The 19,065-nt window shown below is 44.5% G+C and overlaps 1 protein-coding gene across 3 annotated transcripts in view; it reads left to right on the top strand.

Moving 5' to 3' along the window:
- ZFYVE1 (zinc finger FYVE-type containing 1) overlaps positions 1–19,065 on the top strand; it is a 59,129-nt gene that overhangs the window by 24,750 nt on the left and 15,314 nt on the right. The window contains exons 3-4 of one of the 3 annotated variants that reach the window (XM_031001723.3): positions 3,981–4,485; positions 8,926–9,140. In XM_031001723.3, the coding sequence (XP_030857583.2) occupies positions 3,981–4,485; positions 8,926–9,140 (720 nt within the window). Of the gene's footprint in view, positions 1–3,980; positions 4,486–4,928; positions 5,270–8,925; positions 9,141–14,941; positions 15,072–19,065 lie in introns of those variants that run through there. The other 2 variants (XM_055360824.2, XM_055360825.2) reach the window with 2 other exon arrangements.

Below are 19,065 nucleotides of genomic sequence, written 5' to 3'. Positions count from 1 at the left end.
ACTAATCTACTTGCTGTCTATGAATCTGCCTGCTCTGGATGTTTCATATAAATGGAGTCGTACACTATGTGGTCTTTTGTTTGTGGCTCCTTTCACTTACCATGTTTTCAAGGGTTATCTGTGTTGTAGCATGTATCAGCACTTCATTCTTTTTTGTTGTTGTTACCCCAGTAGTGTCAAGCAAATATTATTTGATAGCCAGCTACGTTCATTTCACAAAAATGTTTTCCCAGCATTTCTACCTAAATGTTATTAGGTAACAGTGAAATTTGTATTCTTTCTTTTTCTTTTTTTTCCGAGACTGAATCTCGCTTTGTCGCCCAGGCTGGAGTGCAATGGTGTGATGTCAGCTCACTACAACCTCTGCTTCCTGGGTTCAAGCGATTCTCCTGTCTCAGCCTCCCGAGTAGCTGGGATTACCGGCATGTGCCACCATGCCTGGCTAATTTTGTATTTTTAGTAGAGACAGGGTTTCTCCATGTTGGTCAGGCTGGTCTCGAACTCCCGACCTCAGATGATCTGCCCATCTCGGCCTCCCAAAGTGCTGGGATTACAGGTGTGAGCCACTGCGCCCAGCCAAAATTTGTATTATTTCTCTAGGGAAAATATTTGCACTTTAGCCTCTCCATATGATAATTGGGAGTGGGAGGTAGGTACAGAACTCTCACTTGTCCAGGTTATAAGCACATTTGGAGGGTAGGATTATTAATACTTTGGAAATATACAGAATATTACAAATTCTATAATTATAACCGTGAAAAGCATTTCTCATCTTTAGATGAGATCCGGTGTGTTCAGTGGGGTATGGCCGTAGACAATGTCTTTAGAATAAGAGAAATGTAACTGTATTTTACATGCTTTTCTCATTCTTTCAGTCTAAGGTTAAGTAAGTAAAACTTAAATAAAAGACTACTGTGGATTTTAGGAAAATCTGCTATCGTAATAGTTTTTCTCCACTAAAAAGCTAATTGAAATGATTCAGGATACAATTTCCAATAGAATCTTTCAGATGTATGATTCCCTTCAAATTTGCTAGTCTTATCTGTTTTCTGACCAACCTAACAAGTCAATAGGGAAATAGTATAGTGAAAAAAAGAAAAAAACAACCAATACTAGGTCAGTAGATATTACTTCAATACAATAAACAACATTTTGCAACAGCAGGAATATGCAGTCTTGCGTAGCATTCAAAGCCTCCTCTGAAGTTTAAGAAGCAAAGATTTAGGAAGACTGAAAGGAGGAAGTGGCACAGTCATGACAGAAAACAATCAAGGCGTAGATAGGAATTTCTGCCGAGTCAGGTCAAAGTAAGAACATGTGTAAGAAATGCCCCAAAGGTGAGAATAACCGACGCATATTGAAGCAAGGGGTGGAAGTGGCTCCTTCCTTTTTATGGCTGCATAGTAACTCAGTGTGTGGATATACCACATTTTATCAGTGGATGGGTACTGGGCTGTTTTCACTTTTTTGGCTGTTATGGATAATGCTGCTGTGAACATTGATGTACTTAGAAGATTTGTGTGGACATGTGTTTTCAGTTCTCTTGGGTATATAGCTAGATGTGGACAAGCTGTTTTCCGGACTGGCTATGTGATTTTACGTTCCCACCAGAAGTGCATGAACATTGTGATTCTGTACATCCTTGCCAATGCTTGTTGTCTTTTTTTTTTTTTAGAGACAGGGCTTCTCTCTGTCACCCATCTTGGAGTGGAGTGGTGCAATCATGGTTCACTGTAGCCTCGAACTCCTGAGCTCAAACGATCCTCTTGCTTCAGCCTCCTGAGTAGCTAGGATTACAGGCGCGTACCACCATGCCCAGCTAATTTTTATTTTTTTTTACAGAGACAGAGGTCTCACCATGTTGCCCAGGCTGGTCTCAAACTCCTGGCCTCAAGCTGGTCATCTTCTCTTTTTTGCCTCCCAAAGTACTGGGATTATAGGCCTGAGCCACTGCTCCCAGCCGTTTGTTGTCTTGTGGATATGAAGTGATAGCCCACTGTAGTTTTGCTTTGCATTTCTCTAATGACTCAGGACTTGGAGCATCTTTTCAGATGCTTATTGGTTGCTTGCATATCTTTTATGGAGAAATGTCTATTCAAATTCTTTGCTTACTTTTTAATTGGGTTGCTTATCTTCATTGTTGAGTTGTAAGATTTCTTTGTATGTTTGGAATACTAGTCTTATTAGATTTATTTTATTTTATTTTATCTTATTTTATTTTTTGAGACAGGTTCTTGTTCTGTCACCCAGACTGGAGTGCAGTGGCACAATCTCGGCTCACTGCAGTCTGCCTCCCAGGTTCAAGCAATTCTCCTGCCTCAGCCTCCCGAGTAGCTGGGATTACAGGCATGTGCCACCACACTCAGCTAATTTTTGTGTTTTTAGTAGAGATGGGGGTTTCACCATGTTGACCAGGCTGGTCTCGAACTCCTGGCCTCAAGTGATCTGCCCCCCTGGGCCTCCCAAAGTGCTGAGATTACAGACATGAGCTACCATGCCCTGCCTCTTTGTTTATTTTAACGAGGCGGATGACACTGTGTTTCCCAAGGTGGCTGTAAACTCCTGGGCTCAAACAATCCTCTTGCCTCAGCCTTGTTGAGTGTCTGAGATTACAAATGGATGCCACCATGCCTGGCTCCTTATCAGATATTTGATCTACAAATATTTTCTTCCATTCTGTAAGTTGTCTTTTCATTCTTTTTTTTTTGAGTCAGGGTCTCACTTTGTCACCCAGTCTGGATCACAGTTCACTGTAACCTCCAACTGCTGGGCTTGAGCCATCTTCCCACCTCAGCCTCCGCAGTAGCTGGGACTACAGGCATGCACTCAGCTATGTATTTATTTATTGATTTGAAATGGAGTTTCGTTCTTGTTGCCCAGGCTGGAGTGTAATGGTGCGATCGCTGCTCACTGCAACCTCTGCTTCCCGGGTTCAAGTGATTCTCCTGCCGTAGCCTCCTGAGTAGCTGGGATTACAGGCATGTGCCACCATGCCCAGCTAATTTTGTATTTTTGTAGAGATGGGGTTTGTCCATGTTGGTCAGGCTGGTCTTGAACTCCTGACCTCAGGTGATCTGCCTGCCTTGGCCTCCCAAAGTGTTGGGATTACAAGTGTGAGCCACCGCACCCGGCCTCATTTTTTATTTTTTGTAGTGACACAGGGTCTTGTTATGTTGCCAGACTGCACTTGAACTCCTAGGCTCAAGCAGTTCTCCTGCCTTGGTCTCTCAAGGTGTTGGGATTATAGCCACTGCTCCTGGCTAGATCAAGTCTAATTTATCTATTTTTTCTTTTTATTTAGTTATTATTTTAAAATTTTTAATATTTTTAAAATTTTTAGCAGAGACAGGATTTCACCATGTTGCCCAGGCTGGTCTTGGACTCCTGAGCCACCTCACTCGGCCCCACCCCCCTTTCTTTTTTTTTTTTTTGAGGTAGGGTCTCATTCTGTTGCCCATGCTGGAGTGCAGTAGCACTGTCATAGCTCACTGCAGCCTCAAACTTCTGGGCTCAAGGGATCCTCCCTCCTCAGCCTCCTGAAGTGCCACTGTTACATGCGTGAACCACCACACCCGGCCTTATCTGTTTTTTCTTTTGTTACTTGTGCTTGTGTTGTTCTATCTAAGGAACTATAGACTAATCCAAAGTCACAAAGGTTAATTACTTTGTTTTCCTCTAAGAGTTTTACGGTTTTAGCTCCTTTTTTTTGTTTTTTTGGTTTTTTTTTCTTTTCTTTTCTTTTTCTTTTTATAGTTTTAGCTCTTTTGGCCGATTAGTTATTTCCCTGACTAAAGCTTCAGAGGTTCCTTTGAGCTGTTTGCTAAGGGTGGAGGTGGGGAGCTATTATCCTGTGACTTCCTTTCTTTGACAATTCAATCAAGTTCCTTGTCCTTGGGAAGCACTTCTTCTTGTAGGTGTTTCTAGTGCTTTTACAGTTTCTGTATTTCATAGTCTTTTTTTTTTTTTTTTTTTTTTTGCAGGTAACAAATGAAGAAGACTTCATTAGAAAATTGGACTGCAAACCTGATCAGCATCTGAAAGTGGTTTCCATTTTTGGAAATACTGGCGATGGAAAGTCTCATACTCTCAACCACACTTTCTTTTATGGTCGTGAAGTCTTTAAAACCTCCCCCACCCAGGAGTCCTGCACTGTGGGAGTGTGGGCAGCCTATGACCCAGTTCACAAAGTAGCAGTGATCGATACAGAAGGGCTCCTGGGGGCCACCGTGAATCTAAGCCAGAGAACACGGCTGCTGCTTAAGGTCCTGGCCATCTCAGACCTCGTCATCTATCGAACTCATGCAGACCGGCTGCATAATGACCTCTTCAAATTCCTTGGGGATGCCTCAGAAGCTTATCTGAAGCACTTCACCAAGGAGCTCAAGGCCACCACTGCTCGCTGTGGCCTGGATGTCCCTTTATCCACCCTGGGCCCTGCAGTTATCATCTTCCATGAGACCGTGCACACCCAGCTACTGGGCTCTGGTGAGAGATGGGGTACAGTGTCACAGCTCAACCTTTATGGGTACAAGGAGACAGCTATTTGGGCTGCAATAGCAACTTGTTGGTAGTGGATTGCCCAGAAAGATTTCTGTCCAAAGAAGACATAGAAAGTGTTTCAAGGAGGATGGAGTGATCAAACATGTCAATCTGCTTATAGGTCAACTAGCATAAGGATTGAGAATTGCCAATTGGTTTCGGCAATATATAAGTCCTTAGTGACCTGGATAAGACCTGTTCCCTGAGGTGGTGGGGGGTAAAAGCTTGATCAGAGTCAGATCAAGAGAAAATAGGAGGAAGCCAGGTACAGTGGCAAGTGCCTGTAATTCTAGCTACCTGGGAGGCTCATGTGGGAGAATCCCTTGAGCCCAAGAGTTAGAGATCAGCCTGGGCAACATAGTGAGGCTGTGTCTCTAAAAAAAAAAATAAGATTAGGAGAAGAATTACTTTATTCAATTCTTTGACAGAGTTCTGTAAAGCAAAGAAGAACAATGAGATTGTAGCTGGAGGCTGATGTGGGATTTCAAGGGATTTTTCTTTTTTAAAATTTAAGATGTGACGTATTGCAGATATTTATGTACTGATGAGAATGATTCATTAGAGAGGGAAGAATGTAGATGTAAGAGAGCAGGAACAGTTGGAGTGATGCATGAATGGAAGGGTCGGCCTTAGGACCACGGACAGTTCATCCATAACAATGGGAAAGAAAGTAGACGATATGGACACGGTCACAGATAAGAAGATGGATGTGGACATGGGACGTGTGTGTGTAAGTTCTTATTTGTTTTCTTAGAGAAATAGGAAGCAAGATTGTCACCTGAGTGGTAGGAGGATGAGGGAAAGGTGCAATAACAGATTAGATAGGAGGGGAGCAGTAAATTTGGCTCCTGAAACAATTGGAATCTTCACTTGTTCATTCAGTCATCAAAGTTTATTGAGTGCATATGTCATGTGCTGAGCACTGAAGCACAGAGCAGAAAAAACACTTCCTGTCTTTGAAGAGCTCACAGTCTAGTTGGGGCGACCGCACGGTGTTCTGTGCATACCTCCGTACCTACAGGTACGGTGCTGTGGGAGTCCAGAGCAAGGACACTACACCTTATGGAATCTAGGAAAGAAGAGGCGACATTTGAGCTCTGAGAGACTTGGCTAGATGGAGGAGGGGAAGAAGATGCTCTAGGAAGAGCAAACTCCTAGTAGCTTCAAGGAACAAATTGCGTTCAGAGAACTGCAGGTAGGGCTGGGTGTGGTGGCTCACACCTGTAATCTCAGCACTTTGGGAGGCCAAGGCAGGAGGATCCCTTGAGCCTGAGAGGTTGAGGCTGCAGTGAGCTGTGATCGTGTTATTGCACTCCAGCCTGGGCAATAGTGAGACCCTGTCTCAAAAAAAGAAGGAAAGAAAAAAAGAGACAAGGGAAGTAGTTCTGCAGTAGCTTCCAAAATTCCATTCTAACTCCCTTCAATGCATTCTCCATGTGGCATCCAGAGTGATCTTTTCAAAAGCTTAATTTACACTTCAGATCATGTAATACTTCTGCTTGCAGCCTTGTCAGTGGCTTTTGACTATGTCAAAATCCAGACTCCTAAATGTAGTGCCATCACTTTAACTCCTGCCTTTGTCTCTGACCTCCTCTAGTTACCCCTCTTCATTCTCCCCCTGCCCACTGAATGCAGCCCCTCCCCTGCCACCCCGACTGCCATGTTTGAAGCATGGCTTGTGTGGGAGGGAATGATGGAGAGACTCAGGGATCAGATCATGGGTGGCCTTGACTCAGTTCTCAAGTATGGCAGGAGTCCATGAAGGATCTTAAGCAGAGAGTTAGATGGCCAGATCTATATTTTCAAAAGATTCCCTGGCAGTCTATTGCAGGATGACTGAGGCAGGGGGACCAGTCAGCAGGATATCAAGTCACTCAAGTGAGAAGTGGTTGGGATTCAGCCAGGGCAGTGGCAGTAGGAGGGAAGTGCACAGAGTAGGCCATAAAGGAGGTTGAATCTGAAGGACCTGGCACCAGTTGATTCTGGTGGTACCAATGACACATGCCCTATAGAAGATAATACATGTAAATGTTCCCCAGTGAAGGAGCAGATTAATTAGCAAGTGCCTCGAAGATAAGGAGAGGAGGTGAGAAATGCTGACTTTCAGCTGCCTCCTGTGATCAATACTTTTATGCCACTTTGGATCTTTACAGTGTTGGTGAGGGGAAGGTTTAATTGCCAGTTCAGGATTTTGAAGTAACCAGCCCTTGAAAAGTTATTGTATTTTAGGCTGAGCACGATGACTTATGCCTATAATCCCAGCACTTTGGGACATTGAGGCGGGAGGATCACTAGAGCCCAGGAGTTTGAGACCAGCCTGGGCAAAATAGCAAGACTCTGACTCTACAAAAACATTAAAAAATTAGCCAGTTGCAGTGGTACATACCTGTGGTCCCAGCTCTTTGGGAGGCCAAGGTGGGTGGATCATCTGAGGTTTGGGGTTTGAGACCAGCCTGGCCAACATGGTGAAACCCTGTCTCTACTAAAAATACAAAAATTAGTCAAGTGTATGGTGGTGGGCACCTGTAATCCCAGCTACTCAGGAGGCTGAGGCAGGAGAATCGCTTGAACCCTGGAGGTGGAGGTTGCAGTGAGCCGAGATTGCACCACTGCACTCCATCCAGACTGGGCAACAGAATGAGACTTCGTCTCAAAAAGTAAGTAAGTAAGTAAATAAATAAATAAATAAAAAGGAAATTAAAAAGTCCTTTCAACCTTTATCACCGATACATTTATTGAATCCATCTGTGCTATGGCTGCCCAAGTTTCTGGACAAATGATGAGAGTGTGGGCAAGCAAATACCCTTATACATTGGTAGTTTTCCCAGAGCTTCCTCACAAAAGACCAGAATTTTCAAAGTACAGAGAACTGTAAAAGTTCCTCAGGAAGGTGATTAGTTAAGTATATCCACAGGATCGAAGACTGTATTGCTGCTTTTGAGTGTATTGTGACAAGGACAGGTACTTACAGTATGTTACTAAGTGAGAAAAGAGCAAGTTGCATATATATGTTGCTAAGTCTGTAGGAAAAATGTCTGAAAGGGCCAATATTGAGCTGTGGTTACTTTCGGGAAGTAGGTGAGAGCAGAGGACATAATTTCTTTCCTTTTATGCTTTGGCATATCTAGATTTTTCCAACGAATGGGTTTTTGGGAAAAAAGACTCCTCCTTGAAGTATAATGTGCATACAGAACAGTGCATATCATATCAAGGTATCATGTGATGAGTTTTCACTGCCTGAATGCCCCTGCGTACTCAACGCTAGACCATAGGACACCAGCCCTCCTCATAGAAGCCCTCCTCATGTCCTTTACCAGGAAAGGGTAACCTGAGTTCTCACAGCATAGATCAGTTCTGCCTGCTTATGTACTTCATGTACATTGAGTCAGAGTATCTTACTTTTTTTTTTTTTTGAGACAGCGTCTCGCTCTGTCTCCCAGGCTGGAGTGCAGTGGTGCGATCCCGGCTCACTGCAACCTCTGCCTCCCAGGTTCAAGCAATTCTTCTGCCTCAGCATCCTGAGTAGCTGGGATTACAGGCGTGCACCACTAGGCCCGACTAATTTTTGTATTTTTAGTAGAGATGGGGTTTCACCATGTTGGCCAGGCTGGTCTCGAACTCCCGACCTCAGGTGATCCACCCACCTCAGCTTCCCAAAGTGCTGGGATTACAGGTGTGAACCACTGCACCCTCCCGTATCTTACTTTTTTTTTTTTTTTTTTTTTTTTGAGACCGAGTCTCGCTCTGTCGCCAGGCTGGAGTGCAGTGGTGCGATCTCGGCTCACTGCAACCTCCACCTCCCAGGTTCAAGTGATTCTCCTGCCTCAGCCTCCTGAATAGCTGGGATTACAGGCACCTGCCACCACGCTCGGCTAGTATTTTTAGTAGAGATGGCATTTCACCATGTTGCCAGGATGGTCTCCATCTCTTGACCTCGTGATCCACCTGCCTCGGCCTCCCATAATGCTGGGATTACAGGTGTGAGCCACCGCACCCAGCCTCGTATCTTACTTTTATAATGAAAGATTTTTGTTGTTGTTGTTTGACATAGAGTCACTTTTGTCTCCCAGGCTATAGTGCAGTGGTGCGATTTCGGCTCACTGCAACATTCGCCTCCTGGGTTCAAGCGATTCTCCTGCCTCAGCCTCTGGACTAGTAGGGATTACAGGCATGCGCCACCACGCCCCGCTAATTTTTTTGTATTATTAGTAGAGACAGGGTTTCACCATGTTGGCCAGGCTGAACTCCTGACCTCGGGTGATCCGCCCACCTTGGCCTCCCAAAGTGCTGGGGTTACAGGTGTGGGCCACCGTGCCTGGCCTACTTTTTTTTTTTTTTTTTTAAATGTCACTCACTACCCATGTGCCTGTGTTTCTGCTTGTATAGATCATCCCTCAGAGGTGCCAGAGAAGCTCATCCAGGACCGGTTCCGGAAGCTGGGCCGTTTCCCTGAAGCCTTTAGTTCCATTCACTACAAGGGAACGAGGACTTACAACCCTCCCACGGACTTTTCTGGGCTTCGGCGTGCTTTGGAGCAGCTACTAGAGAATAACACCACCCGTTCTCCCCGGCACCCGGGAGTCATCTTCAAAGCCCTGAAGGTCAGTTGGCTTGTGCCCCAAGGGCTTCTCATTGGGGTGCCAGTGGGTGGTGAGAACACTTAGTTCGCCAGCTTTTGTGGTGCTGGTGATTGGAAATCTGGGTGGAAAGAGGTTATAAGAAGCGGAAGCACATGAATGGAGTCCGCACCTGTCAGATGCCTTCATCTTGCCAGGAGTGCAAATATGGGGAAGTCATATGTGATAGTAAAAAAAGTGCCCGGTCCTCAGCTAGGAGAAAAACCAGGCACTCATTTCTGGCTGGTGTGGCTCAGCCCTGGTGAGTTGGTGTCATGTTGAGTCTCACTTAATCTGGACAGCCTTTATGCTTTTCTTAATATCGACTCACTGTTTTTTTCTTATTTAAATTAATTTATTCGTAGAGGAAACTTTTTGTTATCACTATAAGTGGAAAACTATTATCACAGGTAGAAATTGTTTTTTGTTCGGGGGGCGTTTAGGAGCAGAGGTTTAATAGGCAAAAGAAAGAGAAAGAACAGCTCTCTCTCTCTTGCAAGGTGGGGGGGGGGGGGGGGCACCTGAATGGGACTTCCCCCCAGAGGTAGAAAATTACCAAAACAAAACACAAAAATAGATACACAATAACACTACTATTTATTATATACCAAAGTTCAGAGTACTCTGTATGGATTAGTTCACTTAATCCTTACAGCAACTCCATGAGTTAAGTACTGTTAACATCCTCGTTTACAGATGAGGAAATGGAGGCACCAAGAGATGAAGTAATTGATTATACACAGTTGGTGAGTGACAGCAGGCCTAACGCCTGGCCAGTTTACGCTAGAGCTCCTTCTCATAACCACAAAGCCTGTACTGCCTCTCAACAAATAAAATCGCCTATTATTCCTTAGCTAGAGACTATTACGCGTGGAAGGTTCTGAGACTGGGTCCTGTTTTTTCTTTCTTTAAGAGGGAGATTTACAGCCAGGCGTGGTGGCTCACGCCTGTAATTCCAGCACTTTGGGAGGCCGAGGCGGGTGGATCACTTGAGGTCAGGAGTTTGAGACTAGCCTAGCCAACATGGTGAAACCCCCTTTCTACTAAAAATACAAAAAAATTAGCCGGGCATGGTGGCGCACTCCTGTAATCCTAGCTACTTGGGAGGCTGAGGCAGGAGAATTGCTTGAATCCGGGAGGCAGATGTTGCAGTGAGCCGAGATTGCCCCACTGCACTCCAGCCTGGGAGACAGAGCGAGACGCTGTCTCAAAAAAAAAAAAGAGAGAGATTTGGCCTCTTAAAGAGAGGTGGAGATTAAATGAAAGCATACTTAAGAGACAAAGTACTTGTTATATAGTAAAAATGTTCAGTGAATGTTAATTGTGAATAATATTTAGGAAAAACTATTGAAAATGATTACATTTGAATAATTCATGAAATACATACGTTTCCAGTTAGAATTTGAAGTTCAAGTGCACTTAGTTGTATTGGCTAATAATGTCCTTGTAGTGGCTCAAAGGCAGTGAAAACGGAAGATGACGCTTACGTAATGCATACATTCTGAAAAGACGCTGAATCAGGCAAAGGGCTGTAAATCTGATCACTGTGCATTATAAGGCAAATAGGCCAGAGGCTGGATTATAGCAGCTCCTTTGCTCTTCTGGAAGCTAACCCAGATTAATGTTTAAGTAAGACCATCAGGGACACTGAGCACTGTAAACTGTAATTAGTGCTCAGGGATTTTTCCCCTCAGAAGTCTTGGATGTCCTACCTCAGGCCAATTTATTACTGGCTTTGAGAAAAATAGTTACACTGTATTCTTCCGAGGTGGTAAGAGTCACCAAGCTTTCTGCGATTAAAATGAACCTGGTCTGTCGGGTGAGGTGGCTCATGCCTGTAATCATTCCCAGCACTTTGAGAGGCGGAGGTGGGCAGGTCACGTGAGGCTAGGAGTTCGAGGCCAGCCTGGCCAACATGGTGAAACCTGTCTCTACTAAAAATACAAAAATTAGCTGGGCGTGGTGGCAGACGCTTGTAATCCCAGCTACTAGGGAGGCTGAGGCAGGAGAATCACTTGAACCTGGGAGGCGGAGGTTGCAGTGGGCTGAGATCGCGCCACTGTACTCTAGCCCAGGCAACAGACCTAGACTCCCTCTCAAAAAAAAAAAAAAAAAAAAAGGCCAGGTGCGGTGGCTCACGCCTTTAATTCCAGCACTTCGGGAGGCAGATGGATCACCTGAGGTTGGGAGTTCGAGACCAGCCTGACCAACATGGAGCAACCACGTCTCTACTAAAAATACGAAATTAGCCGCGCGTGGTGGTGCATGGCTGTAATCCCAGCTACTCAGGAGGCTGAGGCAGGAGAATTGCTTGAATTTGAGAGGCGGAGGTTGCAGTGAGCTGAGATCTTGCCACCGCACTCCAGCCTGGGCAAGAAGAGCGCAACTCCATCTCAAAAAAAAAAAAAAAAGAACCTGTTCAGCTGGAATTCTGATGATTCCTGGTAACTGGCATCTTCAGAATTTCACCGAGATCTGATATTTTCTGTTCTCTGAGGTATAGGGGCTGTGCTGTACTGAGCTATGGGACTGAATTCTTTTGTCTATGGGAAGGAGTCATTTGTTTAAGCTTGTGATTTGGGTTCTCCCCAGAGAATTGTGCAGTTGTTGCAGTTTACCCAAATCTTTGAAAAAATTGGTTTTGTACTTTTTTGTTTTAAACATCCTTTAAATTAAAAATGCTTAATTCTCTGGTTATCACTCTGATAGCCACTTTTAAGGTCTGCCTTAGGCAAATTGACCAAGTAGAGTTTTATTGTTAAAATAGACTCTAACTAAAGTTTTCATAGTTCATAGCAGTGTATAATATAAATGGCTGTCTTTTCTTCTCCACTTGTTTTTATTTTGTTTTATGCTGTTGTATTAATTTTTTTTTATTAGTAGCCTTGAGTCCTTTTGAGGTAAAAGAGTTGGGGTGGGTATAAACAGATAAATGACACGTCAGAATAATTTGTTTGATTTCTTGAATCTCCCATTTTTTCTTCCTTTTTTTCTTTTTCTTTTTTTTTCTTTTGAGACAGGGCCTTGCTCAGTTGCCCAGGCTGGAGTGCAGTGGTGTGATCACAGCTCACTGCACTCCAGCCTCTCACAGCCACTGCACCAGGCCCCAAGAGCTTTTAACTCCATGCTGTATTCCTTCCCAATAGTTATTTCACTTCTAAAGAGGTCAGACGATGGGACCATTTTAAAAGGTTCCTGATACATACTGTCAGTTATATTTGAGTATTCGGTTATTTTAATTAAAACAGAGATGTCATTTTAAAAATTATAAAAGCAATGCATATTCATGATAAACAATTCAAGTACTGCAGAATGTATGAGACTTAAGTCCCCTTTCCTTCCCCTACCTCCCCCCTCCTCAGTCTGTAGAGATAACTCTTAATACTTTCTCACGTAAGTGTCTAGAAATTTTTATTGCTGTGTAAGCACATGCATAAATATATGTTATAATGTATGTTTTTCTTCCTGAATAAATGGGATCATAGTAAAGTTAAATACTTTTCCCCTGCCTAGTGTCCTTTTCTAACTCTGCAGATAACCATTAGTAGTAGTTTATTATATATGCTTATAGAAATTGCAAATGCTGGCTGGGTGCTGTGGCTCATGCCTGTAATCCCAGCACTTTGGGAGGCTGAGACAGGCAGATGACGAGGTCAGGAGTTCAAGAGCAGCCTGGCCAACATAGTGAAACCCCATCTCTATTAAAAATACAAAAATTAGCCGGGTGTGGTGGCGGGTGCCTGTAGTCCCAGCTACTTGGGATGCTGAGGCAGAAAGGCTTGAACCCCTGGAGGCGGAGGTTGCAGTTTGCTGAGATCGCGCCATTGTACTCTGTCCTGGGCGACACAGCAAGACTGTCTCAAAAAAAAAAAAAAAAGAAGAAATTGCAAATGCTGTAAAAGTGCATGTGTGTGTATGTATATATATCCTTCATAAATGAGATCATACCATTTATATTATTCTATGATTTGGTTTATTTTCACTTTTTTTTTTTTTTTGAGACGAGTCTTGCTGTGTCGCTCAGGCTGGAGTACAGTGATGCAAACTTGGCTCACTGAAACCTCTGACTCCCAGGTTCAAGTGATTCTCATGCCTCAGCCTCCCAAGTAGCCTGGATTACGGGCACACAACACCACGCCTGGCTAATTTTTGTATTTTTAGTAGAGACGGGGTTTCACCATGTTGGCCAGGCTGGTCTGGAACTCCTGACCTCAGGTGACCCGCCCGCCTCCGCCTCCCAAAATGTTGGGATTACAGGTGTGAGCCACTGTGCCAGGCCCAAAATGCCTATTTTAAATGCCACTAGTATACTTAAAAAAAAAGTGATTAGGCCAGGTGCAGTGGCTCACACCTGTAATCCCAGCACTTTGGGAGGCCGAAGCGGGCAGATCACCTGAGGTCACGAGTTCGAGACCAGCCTGGCCAACACGGCAAAACCCCGTCTCTATGAAAAATACAAAAATTAGCCAGCCGTGGTGGTGTGTGTCTGTAATCCCAGCTACCCGGGAGGCTGAATCAGGAGAATCCCTTGAACCCCGGAGACGGAGGTTGCAGTGAGCTCAGATTGTGCCACTACACTCTAGCCTGGGTGACAGAGCAAGACTCTGTCTCAAAAAAAAAAAAAAATGTTGTTAGCCCTATCTTATTTTTGAAGTTCCACCTGATTGATGCAGTATTCTGTTGGATTCAAAGGAAGTCAAAGTACTACTTTTTGTGTTTATTATTAACTGGGAAATGTGGATTTGGAAATGTGATGAATGAGAAGAACAGTGTTTGGTGTGCACACATGCATGCACATATGTGTGTGTGTGTGAGAGAGAGAGAGACACAGAGAGAGCTATGCAGCTGTTTTCTGCCCTAGTGGCTTGCCCATACATACCTGGGAGTGGTTTCCCTATTCCTCCTGCTGACAGGATCACTTTTGATGTCATTCAGCCACACTGTTGTGCAGGCCCCAGGCCCCTTTTTTTCTAGCTGGCTTATGTCCCATTTCTTGACTCCTTTGCTCAGGGTCCACAATAGCAACAGCCCAGATACCTACAAGCAGCGCACACCTGCACTGAGCAGATAAACCTGCTTACAGGAAACAAATGCTCAGGCCTCTATCGAATAGAGGAATTAATATTCAATACTGGAATTGAATATTGAGTTAACTATGGTTGTCTGTACTTACAGTTCTGAATAATTGGGAGAACCATTTCATAGTTGGATTTGTATAGGTTTTATGTAATTTTGTCTTAATTTTTTTTTTTAAGACAGGGTCCGGCTCTCTGTCCCCTAGGCACCATCTAGACTCATTGCAACCTCTGCCTCCTGGGCCCAAGCCATCCTCCCACCACAGCCTCTCAAGTAGCTAGGACTAACAGGCACACGCCACCACACCTGGCTAATTTTTGTATTTTTTGTAGAGACAGGGTTTTTGCATGTTGCCCAGGCTGGTCTTGAACTCCTGAGCTTGAGGTATCTGTCTGCCTTGGCCTCCCAAAGTGATGGGATTACCAGGAGTGATCCACTGTGCCCATCCTTTATGTACCTTCTTTAACTTCTGAGCTCTAAATGTAGAAACTCTTGACGTTCCAATTCTGTCACATCGGGAAGCATTTATGAGGTATTTATAAAGTTATGTTTTGTTGGGGTGTGATGTCATTGATGACAGAAGTGTGTCCCTTTTGAGTCAGGAAATTCATTGCTAGCCCTTGATGACTGGGGCCAGCCCTATAGATACAATAGAAAGAGCCACACTGTTGTCTAGGCAACTAAAGTTCAAGATCATCTGGTCTCCAGGCAACCTTTTCCAGACTTGCCTCAAATGCTTTCCCAAGCTTTCTTGGGGTAGGTGGGCCCTTCCCTGCCTTTCTCTTCTAGCTTTGGGATCTCAGGAGGAGGAGAACCCAAGAAACTGTGGAATGATGTGAGGTTTGGAATTTTTGAACCTGCTAATAAGTATATGGATCAGGTGGTATGTAAAGAAAAATCAGGGCCGGGCGCAGTGGCTCACGCCTGTAATCCGAACATTTTTGCAGGCTGAGGCAGGTGGATCACTTGAGGTCAGGAGTTTGAGACCAGCCTGGCCAACATGGTGAAACCCTGTCTCTATTAAAAATACAAAAAATCAGCTGGGCATGGTGGCACACGCCTGTAGTCCCAGCTACTTGGGAGGCGGATATTGCAGTGAGCCAAGATCACGCCACTGCACCCAGCCTGGGTGATAGAGCGAGACTCTGTCTCAAAAAAAAAAAAAAAAAAAAGGAAAGGCTGATTAGATTCTAAAGGAGGAGTTTCTCTCTACTCTTGCATCTAAAACATGCTGACGGTGGATTTTTTTTTTTTTTTTTAACAGTTACTGTTATTTTCCCACACTCTTGATTCTTGTAAAGCCTCCTGAAACTTGTCAAGGTCTGATTCATTAGTCAGGCTGTGACTTGTGAACGAGTGAGATGCTTGTTCTTACCTCATATGCAAGAGCGTCAGTGGCCAGCATCTGAAGGCTGGCTTGCCTGAAGTCTCTTTCTTATGTCATAAGTGGTTACCTGTTACCTTGGACAACATAAGCCAACAGTTCATTTGTCTAGGGCAGGGAATGATGTACTGTGGCAAATCAGGCTGCAGATTGTTTCACACCAAGCCTTGAGATACTTACAAATGCCCCCATTTCTCTGAAGAACTTTCAGAGAAGTGAACCAGGTCACTTGGGTTGAAACAGTAAGAACCTTACGCTGTATTGGATCCTAATTTCCCATTTACTGGGAGTTGGCATCCTCTGTGAATTCAACCCAGCTGTTGCACTCATGCCAGATTTATATCATTTGTCCTTAGGAAAATTAGTACTTAGGCTAGCCTTTCAGTTACCTGTTTAAAAGAAAAGCTCTGCGGCTAAAAATTGCTATTCTTGGCTGGGCGCAGCGGCTCACGCCTATAATCCCAGCAGTTTGGAAGGCTGAGGCAGGAGAATGGCTTGAGTCCAGGAGACCAGCCTGGGCAACATAGTAAGACCCTGTCTCATTTTAAAAAATGAAAATAATAAAAAATAATTTGCTATTTTTTTTTTTAAATAATAATTGCTATTCTTTGGTGTTCCCTATACCTTCTATAGTGGCTTCTATATTCCTTAGCTGTCTCCTCTTTTTTTCTTTCTGTATCATCTCATTAGATACTTCAGCATCTTGGCCAGGTGCGGTGGCTCACGCCTGTAACCCCAGCACCTTGGGAGGCTGAGTTGGGTGGATCACTTGAGGTCAGGAGTTCGAGACCAGCCTGACCAACATGGTGAAACCCTGTCTCTACTAAAAAAAAAAAAAAAAAAAAAAAAAATTATCCATACATTGTGGGAGGGGCCCGTAATCCCAGCTACTTGGGAGGCTGGTGCAGGAGAATTGCTTGAACCAGGAGGCAGAGGTTGCAGTGAGCCGAGATCATGCCACTGCACTCCAACCTGGGTGATGGAGCGAGACTCTGTCTCAATAACAAAACAAAAACAAACAAACAAAAATTATTGGGGCATGGTGGCATTTGCCTGTGATCCCAGCTACTTGGGGGGCTGAGGGAAGAGGATTGCTTGGGCTTAGGAGGGTGATGCTGCAGTGAGCTGTGAACATGCCACTGCACTCCAGCCTGGGTCACTGAGTGAGACTCTGTCTCAATAAAAAAGCTGCCTTTTCCCATCAGGTGTCCTCAGAGTGTTCTGTACATATCTGTTTGAGAAACAGCCTGGAGAGCTATTGATAATTCGGCCAGTTAGGGAGTAGTTAGCCTTAAATTTGAGAGGACCTCTGGGGATGGGATGAAAGAAGCCTAGGGCAAGGGCAGGGCCAGGAGAGGAGGAGGGCAAGGTTGGTTTGTGAAGGGGAGTTGGTGCGGGGCACTTATTCCAGCAGTTCTAGCTGAGTACCTGTTAGGTCCTTTGCTAGGATTTGGAGGAGGATGCAAAGGTAGGAAGCTGCTTTCACAGTATTTATGATCTAGTCCTGGAGATAAAATACAGCAAGCCCATAGCTTTGCATCATTGCCTAATTATTTAATACCGAGTTACAGTATTGAGTACAATGGGCCGTCAGAGAAGGCAGAGAGTGATGTGGGTGGAGAGGCTTCATTGGAAGAGGTGAGACCACAAACATCCCTGAAGAATGGGTCTCATGTAGAAGCAGGAGAGAGAACGCTGTATAGGCTGAAATGTATAGGCCGACTTGTAATTCCACTTGCCCTCCTTCTCATTTATTCTCAGCATTTCTATATATTCATTCATATCCTCTTTCAAGATCTTCATGTTTTCAATTTTTTTTTTTTTTTTTTTTGAGACGGAGTCTCACCGTGTCACCCAGGCTGGAGTGCAATGGCGTGATCTTGGCTCACTGTAACGTCCACCTCCCAGGTTCAAATGATTCTCCTGTCTCAGTCTCCTGAGTAGCTGGGATTACAGGCGCCCGCCACCACGCCCAGCTAATTTTTGTATTTTTAGTAGAGATGGGGTTTCACCATGCTGGACAGGCTGGTCTCGAACTCCTGACCTCGTGATCCACCCACCTTGGCCTCCCAAAGTGCTGGGATTACAGGCATGAGCCACCGTGCCTGGCCCCATGTTTTAACTCTTTATCAAAGTACCCCCGAGAAATATAGGACTTATGTGTTATTTGTCAGACCATTTTTTTTGTTGTTTGAAGTCCAGGGTTGCCACTTGGTCGGTCGTGGCTGACAGATGGTGTTCTATGGCCTCTGCAGTAGCCCTGCAGGACCTGAATGAGAATGTCCTTGGGTGAGTTGTGTACCTTCAATTTGACCCACTCCTTGCCACTATTCTGGTCCTACACCTGACCTGACTCAACATTGATATTACGTGCCTTTGTAGGGACTTGAGTTTGCAACTCCTGGTGTTAAGACTGCATTGGACTTTTTAATGATCGCCATTCTAACTGGTGTGAGATGGTATCTCATTGTGGTTTTGATTTGCATTTCTCTGATGGCCAGGAAACAACAGGTACTGGAGAGGATGTGGAGAAATAGGAACACTTTTACACTGTTGGTGGGACTGTAAACTAGTTCAACCAGCGTGGCGATTCCTCAAGAATCTAGAACTAGAAATACCATTTGACCCAGCCATCCCATTACTGGGTATATACCCAAAGGATTATAAATCATGCTGCTACAAAGACACATGCACACGTATGTTTATTGCGGCACTATTCACAATAGCAAAGACTTGGAACCAACCCAAATGTCCATCAATGATAGACTGGATTAAGAAAATGTGGCACATATACACCATGGAATACTATGCAGCCATAAAAAAGGATGAGTTCATGTCCTTTGTAGGGACATGGATGAAGCTGGAAACCATCATTCTCAGCAAACTATCGCAAGGACAAAAAACCAAACACCGCATGTTCTCACTCATAGGTGGGAATTGAACAATGAGAACACTTGGACACTGGAAGGGGAACATCACACATCGAGGCCTGTTGTGGGGTTGGGGGGAGGGGGGAGGGATAGCATTAGGAGATATACCTAATGTAAATGACGAGTTAATGGGTGCAGCACACCAACGTGGCACATGTATACATATGTAACAAACCTGCACATTGTGCTCATGTACCCTAGAACTTAAAATATAATTTAAAAAAAAAAAAAAAGACTGCATTGGAAACAGGAAAAGGAACCTTGCATAAGAAGTTCTAATTGTTCGGCCGAGCGTGGTGGCTTACGTCTGTAATCCCAGCACTTCGTGAGGCCGAGGCGGGTGGATCACCTGAGGCCTGGAGTTCAAGACCAGCCTGGCCAAAATGGTGAAACCTCATTTCTACTAAAAATACAAAAAATTAGCCGGGTGTGGTGGTGGGTGCCTGTAATCCTAGCTACTTGGGAGGCTGAGGCAGGAGAATCTCTTGAACCCAGGGGGCAGAGGTTGTAGTGAGCCAAG

Source organism: Gorilla gorilla, chromosome 15 (assembly GCF_029281585.2).
Source record: "Gorilla gorilla gorilla isolate KB3781 chromosome 15, NHGRI_mGorGor1-v2.1_pri, whole genome shotgun sequence".
NCBI classification, from domain to species: domain Eukaryota; kingdom Metazoa; phylum Chordata; class Mammalia; order Primates; family Hominidae; genus Gorilla; species Gorilla gorilla.
The sequence above is the reverse complement of the archived record's forward strand: the minus strand, read 5'-3'. Positions and strand labels throughout refer to the sequence as shown.